A 27,272-nucleotide genomic window follows, 5' to 3' on the forward strand; every position below is an offset into this window, starting at 1 on the left:
ATGATAAAGAAATAGAAAATAGAACAGAATATGATTCTGGTCAACTGAGATATACCATGCATAAAAGGTTTCCTATGTGTGAATAAAAACAAAAGATGACCTATGTAAAACAGACAGAAAGTATACATTAATTAATGTGATGCAGGTCAACGGTTGATGCACTGAATTAGGCTAATCGTAAAACACTTAAAATGAACCTTTAGCAACATTTAATTTTAATAAAAGTGTTTTATAAGATTAGAATTGGGTTCAAAGAACGTTCTAAGAATGTTATTGAAAAACACATACATTCCGTTCTCGGCATCAACAAAACTCTCTCTATCCTCCTATCTTGTTAAGTGTGTTCCGGTGTGTTGGCCACGCCCACTAATTGGCCACACCTGATCTTAATGAGTGCTTGTTTCCTTTGAAATGGGGTCAGTTTAAATAGACTAAAATGAACAGATTTGTATGAGTTAAAAAAACATGGATGGAGAACAGAAGATCATATGTTTGATCTCACTGACGTCGTAGCACAATAAAAAAGAAATGTGTTTGCATGATAAATGCGTAAGCAAAATAATTTCCATGTGTCTTATCTGTGCTTGGAGTTCCAAACAGTTAAAGTAAGCTAGCAGTCTTATTGAAACATTCTGTGAAAGTTTTAAGGAAGTTATTAAAAAACCTCTACATAACCTATAATTTCCGTTCTCAGAACTTTAACAAAACCTCCCAGGAAAACGTTCAGGGAACCATAGTAAAACGTTCTCAGAACCTCCCTGCAACCTAAAAATGTACATTCCAAGAACATGCAAATTTTTCACTTACGTTCTTAGAACGTTTTAAAAACCTTCCGTTTTACTTGTCAGGAAACATATGGCTTCCTGCCCAGAACCGAATGTCCTAGCTGGGCAGTGTTGTGAGGGAGATCCGGTAAAAGTAAAGTGTTCTACTGATTCAGACTTCAGCTGTCAATCACACTCTCAATGCAACAGTCTATGGTTTGAAAGGCTCCAATTTCGAGGCAATGGAGAAATTAGCGATGAGACTTCAAGGTTCATGGTTACCATCTGTTACTCCACAGGGGTATCAGAGAGCGAGGGATAAAGGGCAGAGAAAGTCTCTGTCTATCACTTATGGAGCAGATGTTAGAGGGAGGGAGAGAGCTAGGAAGAGGGATAAGAGGGAGAGAGGGGGTATGAGTACATAGTGAAGTATGGTTTACGAAATGTATCATCAAAAGCCATATGACTAGAAGCTGAAAAGCCTGTAATAGGAGGCTAGAAAATGTATAAAATTATCTTAGTGTACCTACCTCTTATGCTTTTGACATAAGGATGATGGTTAAATTATAACATATGTGAAACAAACACCTTCCTGTCTTTTTTCAGACTGGAGCGTTGACACTGAGACCACCTGTGACCTCTCTGTCAGTGATGTTTCACCAGGGAGTGACAAGATCCCTTAGCCTGCCTCTTTCACAGGAGGCTTATGTGACTTAACCTCTCCACAACAACCTGTAGGCCGGGGAAGAGAAGTGTCAGTATATGTGACGACCGGGTGAACCAATGAGCACCACACCAACCCCAGGCCCAGGCAGAGAGAGCCTACCGCCCAAGAAGAGGGACCCCAGACCAGGCCTCTCAGAGCAGCTTCCTGCTGTCACATTCAAGGTCCCCTTCCCTTACAAGAGCCATAATGTAGTCAAGACCTACATTGCATCCCACTCAGACCTGCTCCCACCTACTCATGCATCTGTGCCCCCGCTATACCAGCCCTGGACCCAGTCCCCCACCACAGCTGCCACCACCAGAGCCAACCATCTCTCCTCTCCTATCAGGGATAGCCATGGCTGGGCTGAGTGGAGGAAGCACTATTACAGAGATTGGGCTGCAGTGCCGCCAGGCTGGCATGTTCCCTATATTTTCCATCACCGCTCCACGCATCCCTCAGAACACCCACGCTGTCCCTCTATCTGCAGAAATATGGCCCAGCCTACAGAGGAGCCCAGTGGGGTGGAAACAGGGTACAGTTGGCACTTTAATACAAAAATGAGGGATAAGTTAAATTCACACACCGAACAGCAAAACAGACAGAGGGGCCCATATCTGAGAAGAGAGAAACAGGGGGTACACCAGCCACAACCCAGCTCAGAGGCAGGTTCTGCCCCCCTGAACACTGATCTATCTCCTACTGCCTACAAGGACCTACACCACCACCCTGAACTGGTCTACACACACCATTCCACAGCCCCCAAGTATCCTGCTTCAGGGCAAAGTCCTTTGGAGTTTGCAGCACAATCTCCCATAAGACCATCACTTACTGTTCAGTCAACAGAGAAATACTGGACTGTGGGAGTAACAGAAAAAGTAGGAGTGTCTCCCCCTCTCTCCACCCATCACTCTTCTTACCCCTCCACCTCTTCTGACCAGCTGCCCTGGTTGCTCCCTCACTTTGCGGCAGGCTCTCTAATCGAGCTCAGAGACGGGCGACTGAGGAGGGTGGAGGATTTGCAGACAGAAGACTTCCTGATCGGCGCAGAGGCCTGTCCAGCGCTATGTCTGAGCAACTGCACTGTGCAGCACATCTCCCCCTCCACAGCCCCATCCCTCTCCCGCCTCCTCATCCTCCTACACGAGGAACACACTCAGGTGAGCTGGTCCTGATCCTACTGAGTCTACTACATCATTACATCACACAGGCTCATGACAGGGTCAGTGTGTTTTTGTCAGTGTGTTTTTGGCTACTTACATTTCCATAATTTATAACATGGAATTCAATATACAAGATATCATACACATTTGCAAAGGGTACACTTCTTGATCAGTCTACATCATAAAGTAATGTAAATAAAATGCAAATGATTTACATTCCTAAAGTATCCCTCATCATAACTCCCGAGTGGCGCAGTGGTCTAAGGCACTGCATTGCAGTGCTAGCTGTGCCACTAGAGATCCTGGTTCGAATCCAGGCTCTGTCGTAGCCGGCCGCGACCGGGAGACCCATGGGGCGGTGCACAATTTGTCCAGGGTAGGGGAGGGAATGGCCGGCAGGGATGTAGCTCAGTTGGTAGAGCATGGCATTTGCAACGCCAGGGTTGTGGGTTCGATTCCAGTATTTTTTATTTATGCACTCACTAACTGTAAGTCTCTCTGGATAAGAGCGTCTGCTAAATGACTAAAATGTAAATGTTGAAAATGTACGCATTGATGCCAATCCCCAATTGCAGAACCCTACCACCACTTAGTGGACAAAGAGAGGTACTGCATTGTCAAGACTAACAGTATCTCTCATCACAGGAGTTTCTGGATGTGTATGTGGAGTACCCGTTCTTTGTGCGAGGGCGTGGCTGGTCCTCTTGCTGCCCCCCAAGAACAGCCCGTCTGTGTGGCCTCCGCTGCCATCAGCTCAGTGTTGGTGATGTCTGCCTGGCTCTTATACCTACATCACCCTCTGCCCCCCTACCCACCCAGCCCCAGGAGCCTGGCACCCCAGCCAGAAGGAGACATGAAGGGCATAAGCCTCTACAAACGTCCTGTCCACATTCTCCCCTTCGCCCTGCTCCAGACAGGCCAATAGAAGGGCAGGGAGGGGGGCTGGGCCCAGCACGGAAGAGGCGTTGGTCAGCCCCTGAGCTGTGTGGCCCAGGCACCAACTGCCCGTACTGATAATGATAAACACCGTTCCCATTATGGAGAGGGAGCCAACAAAGCCAAGCCAAGCATAACTTTCGTTTTATTACCTTTATCTCAACCTCACATTCTTTCCATCCCTTTCTTCGTGACTGTCTGTCTCTTTTCCTCGTCTGTTTTGTATTAAGAATAATTATGATAAAGGAGGAAAGAAATATAAATAAGGATAGTAAGCAAAGGACAATTGCAGGTATTTGTGTAAAAGCCATGGATTATCAGAGATGTGAGAGACAGAATATGTCAGGCACAACATATTACCTTTAGCCAACTTTAGAAATGCAATTTTAAACGTGTCACCCTATTAAAACTTGAATAAATAAAATATCAATGACATCATTCAGGGGGAATATATTTTATTATTTGCTACCTCTATATTAGCCACTTTAATTGACAACTGTTTTCTGTATGTAGAACAGTGAATGTTGTAGTATGTCTCAGAGTGTGAATGGCTCCCTGTGTGCTGTATAGCTGACTGTTGTTTGCATTACATTATACACTGGTGTCCTTCATTGGCGTTTGTCTGTTCTTACCTCTTGCTACAGTATGCCAATATTTTATGTTCAGAAATTATAACTGCAACTGATTTAGGAAATGTTTGTTTTGATTAAGAAATGTAAACATTTAAAGTACATTTTCTATGCTTTACCTCACCAGATGATGTTCACAATATTTATCTACATATGCTTATAGAACCTATGATATCGTACATAAAGCCATCACCTTTTTCAGTTACCATGTTTTGGCTGTCAGTATGTGAGAATGCTTTTCTGGCCAAATGATATAAATGTATTGCACCTGCTATGTCTGACAATTCTGGTATATTTTGTTGCTGTTTTCTGACATTTAGTTTTGACAGAAAATACGGCCTCGATTCGCCCACCTGCACATCTGGAAGGACATCAAAAGGCAGCTGAAACTGAATGATAGCTCAGAGCTCTTTCGATCTGTCTCTTGTGGGCAAAAACCTTGGCATCTCTGGAACCACATGCCTCTGTTGTGTTGTGCAGAGCTTAGTGATATATGTCGGTGCCCCCACCTCCAGGAAACTTAACCCAACAGGGCCTGCTTTATCAATCCCACACAGTCTCGTATTTAACGTCAGCCCTGTTATTCCTCACAGCAGCAGCCTCTGAATCTGCATACAGCCAGCCAGATGTCTTACACCTGACCTCCGCTCTGCAAACTACACCAACACCTATGTGTTGTTCAAAGGAAAAATAGACCTCATTTTGTTCTCATCGATATCTAAGTAAACCCAGCTGCTTGTGAAAAAAATGTATGATGTAAAATAAATAATCATGTGTCAAAGTAAACACATTTTTATAGACCGTTTAATGCAATCATATGCAAAAGTTTTACCAGAATGTTTTTTACACAGAGACGCTGAGTGCACACAGCAGAACAAGTCCAAACAGGATTTATCCTTTTAAAAGACACATCGTAAAATGTCTGCTCATGGATGAACAAAAAATTGCTACATTCTCTATTTGTATCAGTTTTTGAGCATCTCTAGCATTTCATCTGAGTCTCATGCCTCTGTCCTGGGGGTTGTCTTTTTGAATTCATCAATACTTTCCTTTCTTTGATCACTGAAGTAAAATGAGTTTATAAATAAATGGATGACAGTCCAGTGTCTGTGATGTTTCATTCCTCCATGGTACTGACTGGGAATTCTATTGGGGTCTCTAGACGAGCATCCTTGATCCTCTGTCATGCACCATGTAGTGTATACAGTCCAGATGCCAAAGATCCTCTTTGCAGTTGCACTAAGGCAGTATGGCTCTACTTGTTTCAATGCACCAAGGCAATAAAGTAGAACATCTTTGCTAATAATTTATGCACTTGTCAGTTTGCAGTCAATAATAAAGGAAGTTGGTCTTCCTGCAAGTCCTGAAGCAGCAGGTCCTTATAGATCAGGCAGTAAATTAGTTTCCCTGCACCGTCCCCTCTTCCTCCTCTTCCTTATCTTTCTTCACTAGCCCCTGTGTATCCTGGGAAGGGGAGGTCTGATGGCGGTCAGTGACAGCCGCAGGTTCTGACCACCATGTTGCGGTACTTCTTCAGGATGACGTTGGAGCTATCGTCAAAGTAGAGGACTGAGATGCCATGGAGCTGGGTGGGGGCACAACAGGGTTTGGGCACTGTCTCTGGGTTTATGAAGTGGACCTGGGGGAGATAGAATATAGCACCATTATCAGGGAAATCATGCACAAATAAGAAAGATTCAAGAGTGTGGGAAAATGTGTGTTGATACTTACAGGATGTAGGACATCAAAGAGTGCTTTGATTTCACAAAATGAATTTAAGAATTTCAATCAGCTGCTGAATGGTTACATTTACAATGAAGCTAGTGACCCTACAGTGAAACCCTGAGTAAATGCCATATTCAACCGCCTCAGAAATGTATATGATGATATGATTCATGAAAACTTTTAATATTCTTACCAGAGTCTGCACAATAGCATGATTGGTGGCGTTCATGTAGGAGTTCAAGGGAAAGGCACATTCGCCCTGGCAGTAGTACGCTGCATAGCCCTCTGGTGCAATGATCCAGTCCTGAGAGGACAATTGAAAAAAGGAATGAGTCATATTACTCATACAACAATAGTACATCCAACCAACGGAGATGCAGATGCCATTGAATCTAGTCAAGTCAAACACCTATCTAAGTGGGTGAACAGAGAAAGTGGAGGATGTGCTCAGATCATTACAGTACAGAACAGAACGTGTGTGATAGGAGGAGTCATGGTACTGTACCTGCCATCCCAGATCTCTGAAGCTGACATACAGCTCATGCTTCTTACAGCCCTGTTTCGGGTCTGTGCTGAGGTTCTCTGAAAGACAAAGGGGGAAATGAACATCATACAGATGAATCAACACAATCAACTGTGAGCACTGTCCCTTAAACACTCCAAATTAGAGATGTTCTCTGCTATCTATTATCCATAGCCTGAATGCTTTTATTAACACAAAGTACTCTAACATGTCAAAGGAGCAGCCATTTTTCTATCATTGTGTAACAAGTTTATCAAATGATGTCTGTGTATGGATCTAGTGGCTAGATGACTGATTCATTGTGCTCCAAGTGGGTGCTCCATTTGTGTACCTGCTGCAGCCTCAGCAACCTTCAGTGCGTCCTGGGCAGTCTTGGGTTTTTTGGAGCGGTTGGGGTTGCGCCCCTTGTGGCCGTGGGCAGAACGGACGCTGCGGAGGCGAACCTCGGTTGCCTTGAAAAAGGCCACCATGAAGGGCTGCTTGTCCTGGGGCCCACTGCCCCCCAGCAGCCCCACTAGCCTGGGGTTCACACTCTGACCTGTAGGGGAAGACAGAAAGACATGCACACTTCAGTCCAGGGTACATTTTGGCAGAGAGGGAGAGGTGAAGCCAGACAATTTACTCTGCCCAAAATCTGTCCGTGTGAGATAAGCCCTTTTTCGAATGGAGGTCTATGAGAGAGTGTCGAATTACGTGAGGCTTATTTTATCGAATAGAAGTTTAGGCTGTTACAAATGTACTGATATAAGTGGATGCACGTGGCATTCCGGCAACTTTGAGAGAAACAACTTAGTTGTGCCTGTTGTTCACACGCGTATCTGCCCTCTCATTAGCTAGAATGGTCCCATCTGATCTCTCCTCCCTTCCATCATTGAGGATATGTATTTCCATTGTTAGAGCGGTCACTCGAATATCTTGTCAATATAATACATAATCTTTGATTTTGGTATGCTTCAGTTCAATCTTATGTGGTGGGTGTGTACCAGTTGGACCAGTGGCCATACAGTACCCTTACCCTTATAACTCTCTGACAGTGACTCACCATCCATGCTCTCCAGAGCCAGCTGCAAGCCCAGGTTCTGGTCTGGGTTCACCACCCACTGGTAACTGGTGGCCGTGATGTCAAACACAAGCCAGCCCTCCTCTGCAGCCCACACCACCCGCGTGTCCAGAAGGAACAGGTACTCCTCACTACGGGGCACAAAGACTACTAACATTAGATACACAGCACATACAGTCTCACAATTAGATACACAACAAAGTTAGCCATTATTAAAAGAGCTATCTCTTAAATCACAGATGAAAATTCCCAGACTGATTGGGGCATATCTCACAGACAATGGCTTTGTTTACAGATTGAGTTTCAGGCCCCCAGGCTTACTACTCAGACTGTCTCTTTGTCTTGCTGCCTTGTCTGTACGAAAGGCATACGAGTCTCTGAATGACAATGCTTTTGTTCTCAGCACCTTCATAGCCTCACTGTCACCGCTGTGGGACAGGCCATGCCTACACACGACTGGGCTCTGATGTCACCTAGCATGACAAGCTGTGTGTGTGTGTGTGTGTTAGAGAGAAGGGGGTGTTTTTACTAGTTGGAGAAATCCAACTATTGTTCACTACAATCAAAATGCCTAGTGTGGTCTGTCCTCCAAGAAGAGAGGGGTTGGGTGGAGGGAGGGGTGTTAGGTAATGGAGAAGGGGGATTAAGTGAATGGTGGAGGTGTGGGCATTGAGGGTGGTGTTTGTGGGGGTGCTCTATATGTTCAAGGTGGCGTCTCTGCTGTTTCAGGGAGTAGTATACCGTTTTATAAGGCCACACACACACACACAAAGATTAATGGATGAGGCGTCACCTGTCAGGGAGCTCCTGTAGCACCTGGTACACGCTCACATGGAAGGTCTCGTTCTCATAGCGTTCTCTGATGTAGTCCTTATAGATTCGGAACTCTGCAGCGGAGACAACTTCTCCCTCTGGGATCCGGGACAAGTCAAAGCGGAATTTCCTGTTGTGCTGAGAAGACAGGACGTCCTGATCCAGCTCAGCTGATGAAAGGAGATGGGGGAAGAGGTTACTCACTACTGATACCAACTCATCCCGGATCAGCTTTTTTCAATGGCTAACCTCACCAATTATGAGCTGCACAACTAACACTGACGCTGGATGGTTAAAGGCACCTCCCTTTTCTCCCCACAACCACTGGTATTTTGAAACAGTGGGGATGCAAGTGTGCCAACACACTCACTGCTGTGACTACAATCAGATCGGAATCCAGTCCATGGTTTAATTTTGTCAAAACTGTCGCTGAATCAAAGTCTTCTGATCCACATTGCTCAGCCCACATCTAGGAAGCACTGTGTCAAAAATAGGAAACTCCTGCTTCCATGAGAGAGCTGATTGATCTAAACATCAGTCTGCATAAAGTGCCAATGTGGGGGGAAAACCACACTCAAGGCTCAATTTGGCTCTATGTTTAAATTGCACACATGTGCTAACCACAAGAAAAGCACTGTTAAAAGCACTGACTGGAAAACCACAGCAGCCAATCCAATGCACATGCACACATACACCCTGCAGAAACACTATGGTCATAATGTCATAATCTTCAATACACTGAGAGTACAAAACATGCTATTTCCATGACATAGACATAGTCATCCCGAGTGGCGCAGTAGCTGTGCCACTAGAGATCCTGGTTCGAATCCAGGCTCTGTCGTAGCCGGCCGCGACCGGGAGACCCATGGGGCGGCGCACAATTGGCCCAGCGTCGTCCAGGGTAGGGGAGGGAATGGCCGGCAGGGATGTTGGTAGAGCATGGCGTTTGCAACGCCAGGGTTGTGGGTTCGATTCCCATGGGGGGCCAGTATGAAAAATATATATAATGTATGCACTCACTAACTGTAAGTCGCTCTGGATAAGAGCGTCTGCTAAATGACTAAAAAAATTAAATATAAAAAAAAATTAAAACAATTTGACTGACCAGGTGAATTCAGGTGAAAGCTATGATCCCTTATTGATGTCAACTTGATGTCAATACATGTCAATTAGTGTAGATGAAGGGGAGAAGACAGGTTAAAGAAGGATTTTTAAGCCTTGAGACAATTGAGACATTGTGTATGTTTGTCATTCAGAAGGTGAATGGGAAAGACAAAATATGTAAGTGCCTTTGAACAGGGTATAGTAGTAGGTGCCAGGCGCACCGATTTGAGTGTGTCAAGATCTGCAACGCTGCTGGGTTTTTCACGCTCGTTTCCCGTGTGTATCAAGAATGGTCCACCACCCAAAGAACATCCAGCCAACTTGACACAACTGTGGGAAGCATTGCAGTTAGCCAACCTGCCAGCTTAGTGGAGTCTACCACTAGCACAGTCAGTGTAGTCAGCTCAGCTATCCCCATTGAGACAGTGTCTGTGCCTCAATCTAAGTTGAGCAAAACAAAACATGTCGGTGTTCGCCTTAGCAATCTCACTGGAAAAAAGACCTCCTCCATTCCTGTCATTATTGAAAGAGATTGTGATATCTCACATCTCAAAATAGGGTTACTTAATGTTAGATCCCTCACTTCCAAGGCAGTCATAGTCAATTAACTAATCACTGATCATAATCTTGATGTGATTGGCCTGACTGAAACATGGCTCAAGCCTGATGAATTTACTGTGTTAAATGAGGCCTCTCCTCCTGGTTACACTAGTGACCATATCCCCTGTGCATTCCGCATGGCGGAGGTGTTGCTAGCATTTACGACAGCAAATTTCAATGTAGAAAAAATAAATGACTGTGTTTTCGTCTTTTGAGCTTCTAGTCATGAAATCTATGCAGTCTACTTAATCACTTTGCAACTGTTTACAGCCCTCCTGGGCCGTATACAGCATTCCTCATTGAGCACCCTGAATTCCTATCGGACCTTGTAGTCATGGCAGATAATATTCTAATTTTTGGTGACTTTAATATTCACATGGAAAAGTCCACAGACCCACTCCAAAAGGCTTTCGGAGCCATCATCGACTCAGTGGGTTTTGTCCAACATGTCTCCGGACCTACTCATTGCCACAGTCACACCCTAGATCTAGTTTTGTCCCGTGGAATAAATATTGTGGATCTAAATGTTTTTCCTCATAATCCTGGACTATCGGAACACCATTTTATTAAGTTTACAATCGCAACAAATAATCGGCTCATACTCAAACCAAGGATCATTAAAAGCTGTGCTATAAATTCTCAGACAACCCAAAGATTCCTAAATGCCCTTCCAGACTCCCTCCACCTACCCAAGGACATCGGAGTACAAAAATCGGTTAACCACCTAACTGAGGATCTTAATTTAACCTTGCATAATACCCTAGATGGAGAAAAAATTGGCACAAGAAATTTGCTCCCTAGTATACAGAAAATATCAGAGCCCTGAAGCAAGCTTCCAGAAAATTGGAATGGAAATGGCGCTCCACCAAACTGGAAGTCTTCCGAATAGCTTGGAAAGACAGTACCGTGCAATATCAAAGAGCCCTCACTGCTGCTCGATCATCCTATTTTTCCAACCTAATTAAGGAGAATAAGAACAATCCAAAATGTATTTTTGATACTGTCGCAAAGCTAACTCAAAAGCAGGATTCAACAAGAGAGGATAGCTTTCACTTCAGCAGTGATAAATTCATGAACTTCTTTGATGAAAAGATCATGATCATTAGAAAGCTAATTACGGACTCGAATTTGAATCTGCATATTTCTCCAAAGCTCAGTTGTCCTGAGTCTGCACAGAACTGCCAGGACCTAGGATCAATGGAGACACTCAAGTTTTTTAATCCTGTATCTCGACACATTCATGAAAATAGTCACGGCCTCTAAACCGTCAAGCTGCATACTGGACCCTATTCCAACTAAACTACTGAAAGAGCTATTCCTGTGCTTGGCCCTCCTATATTGAACATAATAAATGGCTCCCTATCCACCGGATGTGTCCCAAACTCACTAAAAGTGGCAGTAATAAAGCCTCTGTTGAAAAAGCTCAACCTTCGCCCGGAAAATGTAAAAGACTATCGGCCTATATCGAATCTCCCATTCCTCTCAAACATTTTCGAAAAAGCTGTTGCGCAGCAACTAACTGCCTTCCTGAAGACAAATAATGTATACGAAATGCTTCAGTCTGGTTTTAGACCCCATCATAGCACTGAGACTGCACTCGTGAAGGTGGTAAATTACCTTTTAATGGCGTCAGATCAAGGCTCTGCATCTGTCCTCGTGCTCCTAGACCTTAGTGCTGCTATTGACACCATTGATCACCACATTCTTTTGGAGAGATTAGAAACCCTAATTGGTCTACATGGACAAGATCTTGCCTGGTTTAGATCTTTCTGTCCGAAAGATATCAGTTCGTCTCTGTGGATGGTTTGTCCTCTGACAAATCAATTGTAAGTTTCGGTGTTCCTCAAGGTTCCGTTTTAGGACCACTATTGTTTTCACTATATATTCTACCTCTTGGTGATGTCATTTGGAAACACAATGTCAACTTTCAGATGACACACAGCTGTACATTTAGATGAAACATGGTGAAGCCCCAAAATGTCTTACCCTGGAAGCCTGTGTTTCAGACATAAGGACTTTTTATTTTTAAACAGACAAAACAGAGATGCTAGTTCTAGGTCCCAAGAAACAAAGATATGTTAACTGTGAAGGACCTCGGCATTACTCTTGACTCTGATCTCTCTTTTGACGAACATATCAATAATATTTCAAGGACAGCTTTTTTTCCATCTTCGTAACGTTGCAAAAATCTGAAAAACCTTTTGTCCAAAAATTATGCAGAAAAGCTAATACATGCTTTTGTCACTTCTAGATTAGACTACTGCTGTGTTCTACTCTCTGGCTACCCGGATAAAGCACTAAATAAACTTCAGTTAGTGCTAAACATGGCTGCTAGAATCCTGACTAGAACCAAAAAATGTGATCATATTACTCCAGTGCTAGCCTCTCTACATTGGCTTCCTGTTAAAGCTAGGGCTGATTTCAAGGTTTTACTGCTAACCTACAAAGCATTACATGGGCTTGCTCCTACCTATCTCTCCGATTTGGTCCTGCTGTACATACCTACATGTACGCTATGGTCACAAGATGCAGGCCTCCTTATTGTCCCTAGAATTTCTAAGCCAACAGCTGGAGGCAGGGCTTTCTCCTATAGAGCTCCATTTTTATGGAATGATCTGCCTATCCATGTGAGAGACGCAGACTTAGTCTCAACCTTTAAGTCTTTACTGAAGACTCATCTCTTCAGTAGGTCCTATGATTGAGTGTAGTCTGGCCCAGGGGTGCAATGGTGAATGGCAAGGCACTGGAGCGACGAACTGCCCTTGCTGTCTCTGCCTGGCCGGCTCCCCTCTCTCCACTGGGATTCTCTGCCTCTGACCCTATTACGGTGGCTGAGTCACTGGCTTACTAGTGCTCTTCCATGCCGTCCCTAGGAGGGGTGCGTCACTTGAGTGGGTTGAGTCACAGACGGGATCTTCCTGTCCGGTCTTGCGCCCCCTCGGGCTCATGCGGTGGAGGAGATCTTCGTGGGCTATACTCAGCCTTGTCTCGAGGTAGTAAGTTGGTGGTCTGTTGATATCCCTCTAGTGGTGTGAGGGCTGTGCTTTGGCAAAGTGGGTGGGGTTATATCCTGCCTGGTTGGCCCTGTCCGGGGGTATCGTCGGACTGGGCCACAGTGTCCCCCGACCCACCCCTGTCTCAGTTTCCAGTATCTATGCTGCAATAGTCTATGTGCCGGGGGGCTAGGGTCAGTCTGTTATATCTGGTGTAATTCTCCTGTCTTATCTGGTGTCCTGTGAGAATTGAAGTATGCTCCCTCTAATTCTCTCTATCTCCCTCCCCTCCCGGAGGACCTGAGCTCTAGGATCATGCCTCAGGACTACCTGGCCTGATGACTCCTGGCTGTCCCCAGTCCACCTGGTCATGCTGCTGCTCCAGTTTCAACTGTTCTGCCAGCAGGCTAGGGAACCCTAACCTGTTCACCGGACGTGCTACCTTGTCCCGGATCTGCTGTTTTCGACTCTCTCTCTCTACCGCACCTGCTGTCTCGACCTCTGAATGCTCGGGTATGAAAAGCCAACTGACATTTACTTCTGAGGTACTGACCTGTTGCACAGTCAGGAACCTAGGAAGAAACCTAGAGAGGAACCAGGCTCTGAGGGGTGACCAGTCCTCTTCTGGCTGTGCCGGGTGGAGATTATAAGAGTACATGGCCATTTAAGGCCAGATTGTTCTTCAAGATGTTCAAACGTTCATAGATTACCAGCAGGGTCAAATAATAATTACAGTGGTTGTAGAGGTTGCAACAGGTCAGTACATCAGGAGTAAATGTCACTTGGCTTTTCATAGCCGGGCATTGATTGCAGTCAACATAGGCCAGCAGCCCTGTGGAACGCTTTCGACACCTTGTAGAGTCCATGCCTTGACGAATTGAGGCTGTTCTAAGGGCAAAAGGGTGTGCAACTCAATATTCGGAAAGTGTTCCTGTGTTGTACACTCAGTGTATGTTATCCATAATCCACCTCACTATAGGAGAATACATTTAACCACTATACGTAAAGTACTATACTCTGGAGGTAATGATAAAGCTTTAATAGAGCATTTATATGAATGGACATTCTGAGAGTAGGCTAGGCCTTATAAGTCCCAATAGTTTAAATGAACCTTCTGAAGGGCCACCGCTGAGATCCACGATATCTCACCCTGCCCTGAAACAGCTGACTCTCTCAGAGTTTCCAGAATAATGGTGGTGGGGCAGAGCCAAAGATTTCCTGGAGGTTTCCAAAGCTGTGTTTTTACAGTGTTACCCAATGTGTTTGTCCTTGGAAAGATTGGTGGAGGTCTCTGGAGCAACGGAGGACTTCCCACACTGGAGGTGTGCAGAGTGGAGCGATGATTACCCACCTTAAACACATCCTGCCCACTGGCAGCCGCCATGACATCATACGTCTGTCTCACTCATGCCTTCGTATTGTTTCAGTGCTGAGTAACACATAGACACACAAACCCACACACAATAGCATACACCCTCTTACAGCACACACACAACTTAATGCAGCACACATGCACCCAACGCCTTCAAGCCCCCAAAATTACCACACACATGCACACACACACATATGCCGTAAAGAAGAGCATTCTGAACCCTGCTAGTCATTTGTTTGACCGCAATTAAATGCTGGAAAGAAACCAGGGGCGTTTTTATGAAGGCAATAATTGCTTGTAAGGACTTGGTGTGTTTATGTTAGGGACCATTAGCTCCAGAGATCAGCCCTCAGATATGCAAACTTCTCTTTGTGAGGCATTTCAACACTTTTCTTTGCTCATGATGAAGGGTTCAACTTGCCGTGCTGGCGATAATAATTTTCAGCTGCCAAACAAAATATATGGGTGAATCTTATGAATATCCTACATCAGAGGCAAAACTAAACCGTAGAAAATCTACTTGGTATAAAATAAAGTAAGCTGAAACACAGACTGACTGTCAGACAGCCAGTTGTGTAAAGTACTTAAGTAAAAATACTTTAAAGTACTACTTAAATAGTTTTTGGGGGTATCTGTACTTTACTTTACTATTTATATTTTTGACAACTTCACTTATACTTCATTACATTCCTAAAGAAAATAATGTACTTTTTACTCCATACATTTTCCCTGACACCCAAAAGTACTCGTTTAGCAGGACAGGAAAAGTGTTAAATTCACCACTTTCCAAGAGAACATCCCTGGTCATCCCTACTGCCTCTGATCTAAACACAAATGCTTAGTTTGTAAATGATGTCTGAGTGTTGGAGAGCGCCCTTGGCAATCCGTAATTAAATAAATAAACCACAAAATTGTGCCGTCTGGTTTGCTTAAAATAAGCAATTTGAAATGATTTATACGTTTACTTTTGATACTTAAGTATCTTTAAAACTAAATACTTTGAGACTTTTACTCAAGTAGTATTTTACTGGGTTACTTTCACCTTTACTTGGGTCATTTTCTATTAAAAGTATGACAATTGGGTACTTTTTCCACCACTGTAGACAGCATGCCTGTTGCCTAATGAAAAACACTTGCTTAAAACCCCCTAGATTCTGTTGATGCACCGGTGCGTCATTCTAAGTAACATAATCAAAAAATCTCATCAAAATCCGTCAGTCCAAGCTAGAGATATTTTTTACACAGGCTGCATCACAATCCACCGCATCTACAGTTGAAGTCGGAAGTTTTCAACCGCTCCACAAATTTCTTGTTAACAAACTATAGTTTTGGCAAGTCGATTAGGACATCGACTTCGTGCATGACACAAGTAATTTTTCCAACAATTGTTTACAGACAGATTATTTCACTTATAATTCACTGTATCACAATTCCAGTGGGTCAGAAGTTTACATACACTAAGTTGACTGTGTCTTTAAACAGCTTGGAAAATTCCAGAAAATGATGTCATGGCATTAGAAGCTTCTGATAGGCTAATTGACATCATTTGAGTCAATTGGAGATGTACCTGTGGATGTATTTCAAGGAATGGCATCATGAGGAAGGAAAATTATGTGGATACAGTGGGGAGAACAAGTATTTGATACACTGCCGATTTTGCAGGTTTTCCTACTTACAAAGCATGTAGAGGTCTGTCATTTTTATCATAGGTACACTTCAACTGTGAGAGACGGAATCTAAAACAAAAATCCAGAAAATCACATTGTATGATTTGAGTAATTAATTTGCATTTTATTGCATGACATAAGTATTTGATCACCTACCAACCAGTAAGAATTCCGGCTCTCACAGACCTGTTAGTTTTTCTTTAAGAAGCCCTCCTGTTCTCCACTCATTACCTGTATTAACTGCACCTGTTTGAACTCGTTACCTGTATAAAAGACACCTGTCCACACACTCAATCAAACAGACTCCAACCTCTCCACAATGGCCAAGACCAGAGAGCTGTGTAAGGACATCAGGGATACAATTGTAGACCTGCACAAGGCTGGGATGGGCTACAGGACAATAGGCAAGCGGCTTGGTGAGAAGGCAACAACTGTTGGCGCAATTATTAGAAAATGGAAGAAATTCAAGATGACGGTCAATCACCCTCGGTCTGGGGCTCCATGCAAGATCTCACCTCGTGGGGCATCAATGATCATGAGGAAGGTGAGGGATCAGCCCAGAACTACACGGCAGGACCTGGTCAATGACATGAAGAGAGCTGGGACCACAGTCTCAAAGAAAACCATTAGTAACACACTACGCCGTCATGGATTAAAATCCTGCAGCGCAAGCAAGGTCCCCCTGCTCAAGCCAGCGCATGTCCAGGCCCGTCTGAAGTTTGCCAATGACCATCTGGATGATCCAGAGGAGGAATGGGAGAAGGTCATGTGGTCTGATGAGACAAAAAAAGAGCTTTTTGGTCTAAACTCCACTCGCCGTGTTTGGAGGAAGAAGAAGGATGAGTACAACCCCAAGAACACCATCCCAACCGTGAAGCATGGAGGTGGAAACATCATTCTTTGGGGATGCTTTTCTGCAAAAGGGGACAGGACGACTGCACCATATTGAGGGGAGGATGGATGGGACCATGTATCGCGAGATCTTGGCCAACAACCTCCTTCCCTCAGTAAGAGCATTGAAGATGGGTCGTGGCTGGGTCTTCCAGCATGACAACGACCCGAAACACACTGCCAGGGCAACTAAGGAGTGGATCCGTAAGAAACATCTCAAGGTCCTGGAGTGGCCTAGCCAATCTCCAGACCTGAACCCAATAGAAAATCTTTGGAGGGAGCTGAAAGTCCGTATTGCCCAGCAACAGCCCCGAAACCTGAAGGATCTGGAGAAGGTCTGTATGGAGGAGTGGGCCAAAATCCCTGCTGCAGTGTGTGCAAACCTGGTCAAGACCTACAGGAAACGTATGATCTCTGTAATTGCAAACAAAGGTTTCTGTACCAAATATTAAGTTCTGCTTTTCTGATGTATCAAATACTTATGTCATGCAATAAAATGCAAATTAATTACTTAAAAATCATACAATGTGATTTTCTGGATTTTTGTTTTAGATTCCGTCTCTCACAGTTGAAGTGTACCTATGATACAAATTACAGACCTCTACATGCTTTGTAAGTAGGAAAACCTGCAAAATCGACAGTGTATCAAATACTTGTTCTCCCCACTGTATATTGAAGCAACATCTCAAGACATCAGTCAGGAAGTTAAAGCTTGGTCGCAAATAGCTCTTCCAAATGGACAATGACCCCAAGCATACTTCCAAAGTTGTGGCAAAATGGCTTAAGGACAACAAAGTCAAGGTATTCGAGTGGCCATCACAAAGCCCTGACCTCAATCCTATAGAAAATGTGTGGGCAGAACTGAAAAAGTGTGTGCGAGCAAGGAGGCCTACAAACCTGACTCAGTTACACCAGCTCTGTCAGGAGGAATGGGCCAAAATTCACCCAATTTATTGTGGGAAGCTTGTGGAAGGCTACCCAAAACGTTTGACACAAGTTAAACAATTTAAAGGCAATTCTACCAAATACTAATTGAGTGTATGTAAACTTCTGACCCACTGGGAATGTGATGAAAGAAATAAAAGCTGAAATAAATCATTTTCTCTACTATTATTCTGACATTTCACATTCTTAAAATAAATTGCTGATCCTAACTGACCTAAAACAGGGAATTTTTACTAGGATTAAATGTCAGGAATTGTGAAAAACTGAGTTTAAATGTATTTGGCTAAGGTGTATGTAAACTTCCGACTTCAACTGTACCTATGTCGCCCTTCCGCATCTGCGGTGGAAAGTGGCAGAGTTACGGCAATGTTTGTCAGACCAGGAGACATCCCGAAAATCTGTCTTCTCACAAAAACAGTTTGGCCACAAGCCCCATGGGACTCGTCTAAAGGTAACCCATACAAATGAATGGAAGTAAGAAGGTAGTTTTGTGGCAAAAAAATTAAGGCCAATTCTTTTGTTTTTCATGTAAAACCTAAAGGGGTCCTAAAATTCAAAATCAAATAGCTAAATAATCAATGGTATGACCTTCTTAAAACTATTCCATATGTCACCTGAAACGGGGGTAAACCTACCTGAATGTATCCAATAGAAACTCTTGTTTGCAACTGTTTGGACTAATGATTACACCCTAGATCAGCTAGATGCAGGTAAGAGTGTGCAAGGCGGTATTGAATGTGTCACTGTCTGTCACTTTGATTACTACAATTTGTCTCTCGACCTGTGCACCTACATACGTTATAAACTTTCATTCGTAGAATAGGCTGTAGCAACCTCATGATGGGTATCGGGAAAATGTGAGTATTATGTAGTAGCCTCAACCTACAACACAGAGGGGGACAAAGACAACATGGATGTGTCTGTCTATGACTTTGAGGAGGAGCAGCAGGAGGGGATGCTCTCTGAGGTCAACGCGGAGAAGGTGGTGGGCAACATGAAGCCCCCCAAACCCACCAAGATCAAGAAGAAGGGTGTGAAGAAAACATTCCAGTGTGAGCTGTGTAGCTACACCTGTCCCCGCCGCTCCAACCTGGACCGACACATGAAGAGCCATACGGACGAGAGGCCCCACAAGTGCCATCTGTGTGGAAGGGCCTTCAGGACCGTTACCCTGCTGAGGAACCACCTCAACACACACACAGGTACCAGACCACACAAGTGTCAAGATTGTGACATGGCCTTTGTGACCAGCGGAGAGCTGGTCCGACATCGTCGCTACAAGCACACTCATGAGAAACCCTTCAAGTGCTCCATGTGTGACTATGCCAGTGTGGAGGTGAGCAAGCTGAAGCGGCACATCCGTTCCCACACCGGGGAGCGTCCGTTCCAGTGCAGTCTGTGCAGCTACGCCAGCAGAGACACCTACAAGCTGAAGAGACACATGAGGACACACTCGGGAGAGAAGCCATATGAATGCTACATCTGCCACGCCCGTTTCACCCAGAGTGGAACCATGAAGATGCACATCCTGCAGAAGCACACAGAGAACGTGGCCAAGTTCCACTGCCCCCACTGTGACACAGTTATCGCCCGCAAGAGTGACCTGGGTGTCCATCTGCGTAAGCAGCACTCGTTCATTGAGCAGGGCAGGAAATGCCGTTACTGTGATGCTGTGTTCCACGAGCGCTACGCTCTCATCCAGCACCAGAAGTCCCACAAGAATGAGAAACGCTTCAAGTGTGACCAGTGTGACTACTGCTGCAGACAAGAGCGCCACATGCTGATGCACAGGCGCACGCACACAGGAGAGAAGCCTTACTCCTGTAGCCAGTGCGAGAAGACCTTCCGTCAGAAGCAGCTCCTGGACATGCACTTCCGGCGCTACCATGACCCCAACTTTGTGCCGACTGCCTTTGTGTGCACAAAGTGTGGCAAGACCTTCACCCGCAGGAACACCATGGCCAGACATGCAGAGAACTGTAACGGGGATCCTGGTGAAGGAGAGAATGGAACCCCACCCAAGAGAGGACGAGGAAGAGGAAGATGCGCTCAAGGAAGGACGATGATGACGACGACAGTGAGGACAATGCTGATCCTGAGCTGGATGACATTGATGAAGAGGATGAGGAGGCTGAGGCGGCACTGCTGGAGGATGAAGAAGAGGAGGAGGAGGAGATGGAGTTGGAGCAGGCTCCACCCACCAAGCCTATCCCTGCCCCTGTGGAGCCTCCCGTGAAGAGGAAACGCGGTAGACCCCCCAAGAATGCGCCCAAACCCGCCTCACCTGCCAAAGCTAGCAAGGCTACCCCTAAGGGCAAGGCTGCTGCAGCAGCAGCCATCATCCAGGTGGAGGATGAGAATACAGGTGCCATAGAGAACATCATAGTGAAGAATGAGCCAGAGGCTGAGCAGGCTGCCATATCAAATCAAATCAAATCAAATTTTATTGGTCACATGCGCCGAATACAACAGGTGCAGACATTACAGTGAAATGCTTACTTACAGCCCTTAACCAACAGTGCATTTATTTTAAACAAAAAAGTAAGAATAAAACAACAACAAAAAAGTGTTGAGAAAAAAAGAGCAGAAGTAAAAATAAAGTGACAGTAGGGAGGCTATATATACAATAGAATAAAGTGACAGTAGGGAGGCTATATATACAGGGGGGTACCGTTGCATAGTCAATGTGCGGGGGCACCGGCTAGTTGAGGTAGTTGAGGTAATATGTACATGTGGGTAGAGTTAAAGTGACTATGCATAAATACTTAACAGAGTAGCAGCAGCGTAAAAAGTATGGGGTGGGGGGGCAGTGCAAATAGTCCGGGTAGCCATGATTAGCTGTTCAGGAGTCTTATGGCTTGGGGGTAGAAGCTGTTGAGAAGTCTTTTGGACCTAGACTTGGCACTCCGGTACCGCTTGCCGTGCGGTAGCAGAGAGAACAGTCTATGACTAGGGTGACTGGAGTCTTTGACAATTTTGAGGGCCTTCCTCTGACACCGCCTGGTATAGAGGTCCTGGATGGCAGGGAGCTTTGCCCCTGTGATGTACTGGGCCGTACGCACTACCCTCTGTAGTGCCTTGCGGTCAGAGGCCAAGCAGTTGCCATACCAGGCGGTGATGCAACCAGTCAGGATGCTCTCGATGGTGCAGCTGTAGAATTTTTTGAGGATCTGAGGACCCATGCCAAATCTTTTTAGTCTCCTGAGGGGGAATAGGCTTTGTCGTGCCCTCTTCACGACTGTCTTGGTGTGTTTGGACCATGATAGTTCGTTGGTGATGTGGACACCAAGGAACTTGAAGCTCTCAACCTGTTCCACTACAGCCCCGTCGATGAGAATGGGGGCGTGCTCAGTCCTCTTTTTTTTCCTGTAGTCCACAATCATCTCCTTTGTCTTGGTCACGTTGAGGGAGAGGTTGTTGTCCTGGCACCACACGGCCAGATCTCTGACCTCCTCCCTATAGGCTGTCTCATCGTTGTCGGTGATCAGGCCTACCACTGTTGTGTCGTCGGCAAACGACACAACATAGAGGTGGTGGTTGAGCAGTCAGAGGAGGCAGAGGCAAGGGTGGCGCTGCCTGTAGCAGAGGTTGCGTCCAACGGAGATCTCACCCCTGAGATGATCCTCAGCATGATGGACCGATGATCTAGCCCACACAGACAGCTCAAGGACTTCCCCCTTCTCTCAACCTTTCCCTTCAAGTCCACCCTCTTCATATGATCTGCCATATTACAAACCACTCCGCTTTACTCTTTATTTTCATAATTTGTTTTTAACAAATCTGTGTTTCTTTTCACTCTCAAACCCACATCCTTCCATGCATTCACTGTAACAGTTTAAGTTCCAATTGCTTTGGTCTGGGGCGGCAGGTAGCTTAGTGGTTAAGAGCGTTGTGCCAGTAACCGAAAAGTCGCTGGTTCTCATCCCCGAGCCGACTAGGTGAAAAATCTGTCGATGTGCCCTTAAGGCACTTAACCCTAATTGCTCCTGTAAGTCGCTCTGGATAAGAGCGTCTGCTAAATGACGTAAATGTAAAATGTATCAATGTTATATTGAGCTGGGTGGATGGAATACAAATGACAGTCATCCAATATTCTGTAATAGAAATAAGGCCATGCTCATAAAAATATATATATTGTCCTCCCTAATCTTAAACAGCACCGTCCACCACTGGTGGAAGTTTGACAAAATTCAGTGGCTTATGTTCTAAAACCCTATTTCTTGGACAGATTATTTTATCCACCAAAACAACCTTACACCTTGCTTGGCATTTCAGCTAAAACCGTGTCTAACGGAAAAAGAAAACATTCTTTCAAAAAGGGATGAAAAAATAATTGGAGGAATTATAGTATTTTGAGTATAGAGAATATATCCCTAGTGTAATCCCAATACCCCCCCCCCCCAAATCAGATGACCATGACAAACAGTCAGCTTTCAATTTAGCCTGTTGGGTTCACACACTGGCGGATTTACCATTAGGCAGAAGAGGTAATTGCCTCCGGCCTCACATCATCAAGGGGCCTCATGAGCTGGGCATAAATGTTCTTTAAAATAAAAATACATAAATATTATTTTGTTTATTATCCGCTTGAGGCCCCCCATCCTCCACTCGAGGGATAATAAATAAATAATACAAAATCCCCATGAAAATCTGTCTGTTTAAGATAGAGATGGGCTGCATCTCAATCCACCGCATCCGCCGATGTCTGCCTTCTGCATCTGCGATGGAAGTGGCAGAGCTACAGCGGTGTTTGTCAGATTAGGAAACATCTCGAAAACCGGTCTTCTCACGAAAATGTCTGTAGCGTACGAACGGTTTGGCCTACAAATTAATATGACACCTCTATGGTACCGGGCTGAAAAATGTACAGTGGCTTGCGAAAGTATTCACCCCCTTTGGCATTTTTCCTATTTTGTTGCCTGGAACCTGGAATTAAAATGGATTTTGGGGGAGTTTGTATCATTTGATTTACACAACATGCCTACCACTTTGAAGATGCAAAATATTTTTTGGGGTGAAACAAACAAGAAATAAGACAAAAAACCTGAAAACTTGAGCGTGCATAACTATTATTTTGGATGAATGTGCGACGGTAACCTACTGTTTGAAGTGATTTGTTTCATAATCACATGAAAACACCATGACTGGTTGTATTCATGCCACATTTAAAAGGTAATAAATGTTTCCAGTTACAATATGTCTGTACTATAAAACCCTTTGTTTTTATCACAAAACTGTTACAAGTCAAACTTTAACTATACAGTATTATCTTCTTTATTTCATTTCACATGGGGGGCTGTGAAAGATGACGGATAGGCCTGTCTCCTATTCCCATATGCTGCAGGTGTGTTCTCATGGGAACAAGAACATCCCAGAGACATCTGTATCAGACTATGGCAGAGTCCCAGCAAGAAGCACTAGCAGTGCAGGAATGCAGGTCAAATCAGTCCAACCAGGAACCATGCAGTCAGGCTATAGTCGGACTGCTAAAGCAGGCCTGAGCTCTGTATTCAGTATCGCTATAGCTCTATTATAATGACACAGATGGGCAGGCAAGCTACAGATGCGTGCAGTCAAACTGCATCTGTATGGTCAAATGTTTTGCATGGACATGAGATGAATACATATCGGTAGTGGGCAGACTGGTTGGTGGTTGGAGATTCCAACACCTCTGAGTCTGTGGGTCTGTGCATACACTCCATGGCCAAAAAGAATATGGACACCTGCTCATCAAGCAACTCATTCCAAAATCAAGGGCATTAATATGAAGTTGGTCCCCCCTTTGCTGCTATAACAGCCTCCACTCTTCTGGGAAGGCTTTGCTGCAGGGACTTTCTTCTATTCAGCCACAAGAGCATTAGTGAGGTCAGGCACTGATGTTGGGCGATTAGGCCTGGCTCGCAGTCTGCGTTCCAATTCATCCCAAAGGTGTTTGATGGGGTTGAGGTCAGGGCTCTGTGCAGGCCAGTCAAGTTCTTCCACACCGATCTTGCCAAACCATTTCTGTATGGACCTCACTTTGCGCATGTTATTGTGCCTTGTTATGCTGAAACAGGACAGGGCCTTCCAACAAAGTTGGAAGCACAGAATCGTCTAGAATGTCATTGTATGCTGTAGCATTAAGATTTCCCTTCACTGGAACTAACAGGCCTAGCCCGAACCATAAAAAACAGTCCCAGACCATTATTTCTCCTCCACCAAACTTTACAGTTGGCACTTGCATTCAGGCAGGTAGCGTTCTCCTGGCATCCGCCAAACCCAGATTAGTCTGTCAGACTGCCAGATGGTGAAGCGTGATTCATCACTCCAGAGAATGCGTTTCCACTGCTCCAGAGTCCAATTGCTGCGAGCTTTACACCACACCAGCCGAAGCTTGGTATTGTGCATGGTGGTCTTAGGCTTGTTTCATGAAGCCCCAGACGAACTGTTCTGACGTTGCTTCCAGAGGAAGTTTTGAACTCGGTAGTGAGTGTTGCATCCAAGGCCAGACGATTTTTACGTGCTACGTGCTTCAGCACTCAGCTGTCCCGTTATGTGAGCTTGTGTGGCCTACCACTTCGCGGCTGAGCCGTTGTTGCTCCTAGACGTTTCCACTTCACAATAACAGCACTTACAGTTGACCGGGGCAGCTCTCGCAGGGCAGACATTTTCCAAACTGACTTGTTGGAAAGGTGGCATTCTATGACAGTGCCACGTTGAAAGTCACTGATCTCTTCAGTACGGGCCATTCTACTGTCAATGTTTGTCTATGGAGATTGCATGGCTGTGTGCTCAATGTTATGCACCTGTCAGCAACAGGTGTGGCTGAAATAGCCGAATCCACTAATTTGAAGGGGTGTCCACCTACTTTTGGCAATGAAGTGTATGTGACTAAAATGTGTATTTAAATACGTTTTTTTTAAGGATACCTGACACTCCAGTTTCATTTCAATAGATTCAATTCACTTATGGGAAAAAACAACTGTCTCTGTCTACCATACCACAAGAACAGTGCATAGGAAGCCAAAGCTTTTTCCACCATTAATTAGTTTAGAAAATGAAAGGTACAAGACTAATAAAACTGAACTGATTCCATCATTTCCAAGAAGCGTCAACATTGGCCACCTATATACCTGCACGTGCAGTCGAGAGATGGGGAGAGTAGCTCTCTTTCCCTCACTGGAAGCTGTGGTTTGTCGAGGGGAAATGCCTTAATCCAGTTTGACTTTAAGCGATCACTCCAGGGACCACCATGACTGGCTCTTTACAAAATGGTGGGAAAACAGACTGCCAATCAACAGGAGAGTGGCCATTGGTTCATGAGAGGAATGGGGAACTGTGTATCCTTCTCTTTCTTTCTCTTTTCTCTGCACTTTATATGTATGTACTTACTTCTTCCCCTTCTCTCTAACCCGGTCACCCTGCCTTACTCACTCATGAATGGGAATAAAAATGTAAAAGTGCCAAATCTATTCCTGATGATAAACTGACATCCTACCACATACAGTGGTCCCGTGTGGCTCAGTTGGTAGAGCATGGTGCTTGCAACACCGGGGTTGTAGGTTTGATTCCCATGGGGGACCAGTATGAAAATATATGCTCTCGCTACTGTAAGTCGCTCTGGATAAGAGCGTCTGCTAAATTACTGAAATGTAAAGTAGGCCATGAAGCCCAACCTGTAAGCCCTGAACCAAGACAATGAAGAAGAAATGGTTGTCTTTTGATTAAAAGCCACATCCGGATGGGAGTCATAGGCACAATGCCATCTACTGTTTCACTTGTGATATCAGACCCGAGGTGAGATCTCCAAAGGAAACAAAAGCAGGATTTTGGTTTTCTAAATGCAATCATGTCCAAGGAAGCCCCCCCCCTCCCCCTCCCCCTCCAGTAACTAGTATTTAGATGCAGTACCTGAGTCTTTATCTCCCTGTCAACTTGTCCTGCCCTCCCCAGGGTACTGAAATGCCTGTTCAAATCCTAGTCATGCGAAACAAAGCCTTGCTAAAGCCGGTCTCCCAGAGCTTTAAAGGGATTCAGGGGAAATCGGATACAGCCATGTTGTCATAACATTTACAACTCGGAATGCAGAACAGTCTTATCTTAAGTACAGAGAAAGTTACCTTAAAGCCTCCACATTTAGGAGCTGCAACACAAATTGAACATCATACACACACACAAACACTTAGCTAATGCACTCAGTTCAACAGTACAGTCATTCCTGCAAAGTGCTTTCAGACAACAAAAAGGCATTGAAGAAAGCTTTCACCCTTTAATCCTTATGCCAACAGGTAAACTGGAAGTAAGCCTGCTTTTTCAGTTAACTCCTGTGCTATAAGGCAAGGTTAAGCCCAGAGAGACTCTTGTCTGGAGCACCACTGGATCCTCAGCAGTGCTCTGTCTAAGCAGTAAAACAAAACCACACTTCACCTTGCCTGACCTCTGCTCTCCTAGTCAGCAGACCTACAGACCAGACAGGTCCACAGAGAACCCCTGGTGAGAAGTGTTGTTCAAATCTAAACTATGTTTTCCAATGAAATGTAGGCTACCCTAGCGATGAGTCATTGAGTCACTGAATGAGTGTTTTGTAGACTATCAGCATGACAGTGCCAGATATATATCACAAAGTAAACATAAACAGCTGTTTAAGTAATATCTAGGTGATGTTTATGTGAGGTGTTGAGTAAAAAACAATTTAAAGTGATTAAGATAAGAGCCTGTGTCAAGCTGCGTCATCTCTTGCGCAAAGGTGAAATAAAAAAAACGTTTCGCTTTTAAAAATAAAGTAAGCTATCTGGTGAAAGCTCTTCTAGGCTACAGCATTAATTAGATCATGTAGGCTAAACAATAACTTATCAATTCACATCCATCGAAATGAATGGATACGTCTCTGGATAGGGTGATGATAAGAACATACCAAGATTGACAAAGCTCATCACCATATCCGCGTCATTGAGGAAACTGCTGTCTTGTGGGGTCATCATCGGGAGTCCCTGGGTCGTGAAGACGGGTTTATAATATGAGAAGACGGCGGACTGTTGTCCATACGTGGAAATAGCGTTGTACAAATCCAGCATAAACATCGGGGCTGCGTTTTGTTTGGTGTAGATGTGCGGCGGGGGCCGGTGGGGCAGCCCCAGGACGGAGAGGATTTCTCGCTGCATCTCCCGGCGCTCCTGGCTCCGCAGGCGGCGTTGGATGAAGCTGGAGTGAACCTCGTTACCCAGAGTAAAGTTAGAAAAAGTTGTATCGGCCAAAATACAATAACCCCATGCAAGAATCATCGCCGACGCGCGTCGATACAGTAAGATCACCATTATCAAATGAATGCGTGTAAATTATTGATACAAGGGTAGAGACAGGCTATATAAAAATTAGTGTCTCAAATCCGCATGCATTGGAGGA

General features: G+C 44.8%; 2 protein-coding genes across 2 annotated transcripts; one reads left to right on the forward strand and one right to left on the reverse strand.

Moving 5' to 3' along the window:
• Positions 1 to 5,687: 5,687 nt before the first annotated feature.
• On the reverse strand, positions 5,688 to 27,184 carry LOC311133743 (bone morphogenetic protein 7-like; the record flags this gene model as incomplete). The annotated part of the gene is made up of 7 exons (XM_084167294.1): positions 5,688 to 5,837; positions 6,117 to 6,227; positions 6,429 to 6,505; positions 6,778 to 6,984; positions 7,489 to 7,637; positions 8,300 to 8,489; positions 26,785 to 27,184. 7 exons carry the CDS (start codon positions 27,182 to 27,184, stop codon positions 5,688 to 5,690), a joined length of 1,284 nt encoding a protein of 427 aa, XP_084023420.1.
• LOC311133396 (transcriptional repressor CTCF-like) lies at positions 18,785 to 20,381 on the forward strand (the record flags this gene model as incomplete). Its single annotated transcript, XM_084166896.1, is given in 2 exon segments — positions 18,785 to 19,918; positions 19,921 to 20,381. Coding segments are annotated over 2 exon segments (1,578 nt in total). The 5' UTR covers positions 18,785 to 18,801.
• Positions 27,185 to 27,272: the final 88 nt, after the last annotated feature.

The sequence above is a fragment of the Coregonus lavaretus genome, assembly GCF_964263955.1.
Source record: "Coregonus lavaretus genome assembly, chromosome: 8".
Taxonomy (NCBI): domain Eukaryota; kingdom Metazoa; phylum Chordata; class Actinopteri; order Salmoniformes; family Salmonidae; genus Coregonus; species Coregonus lavaretus.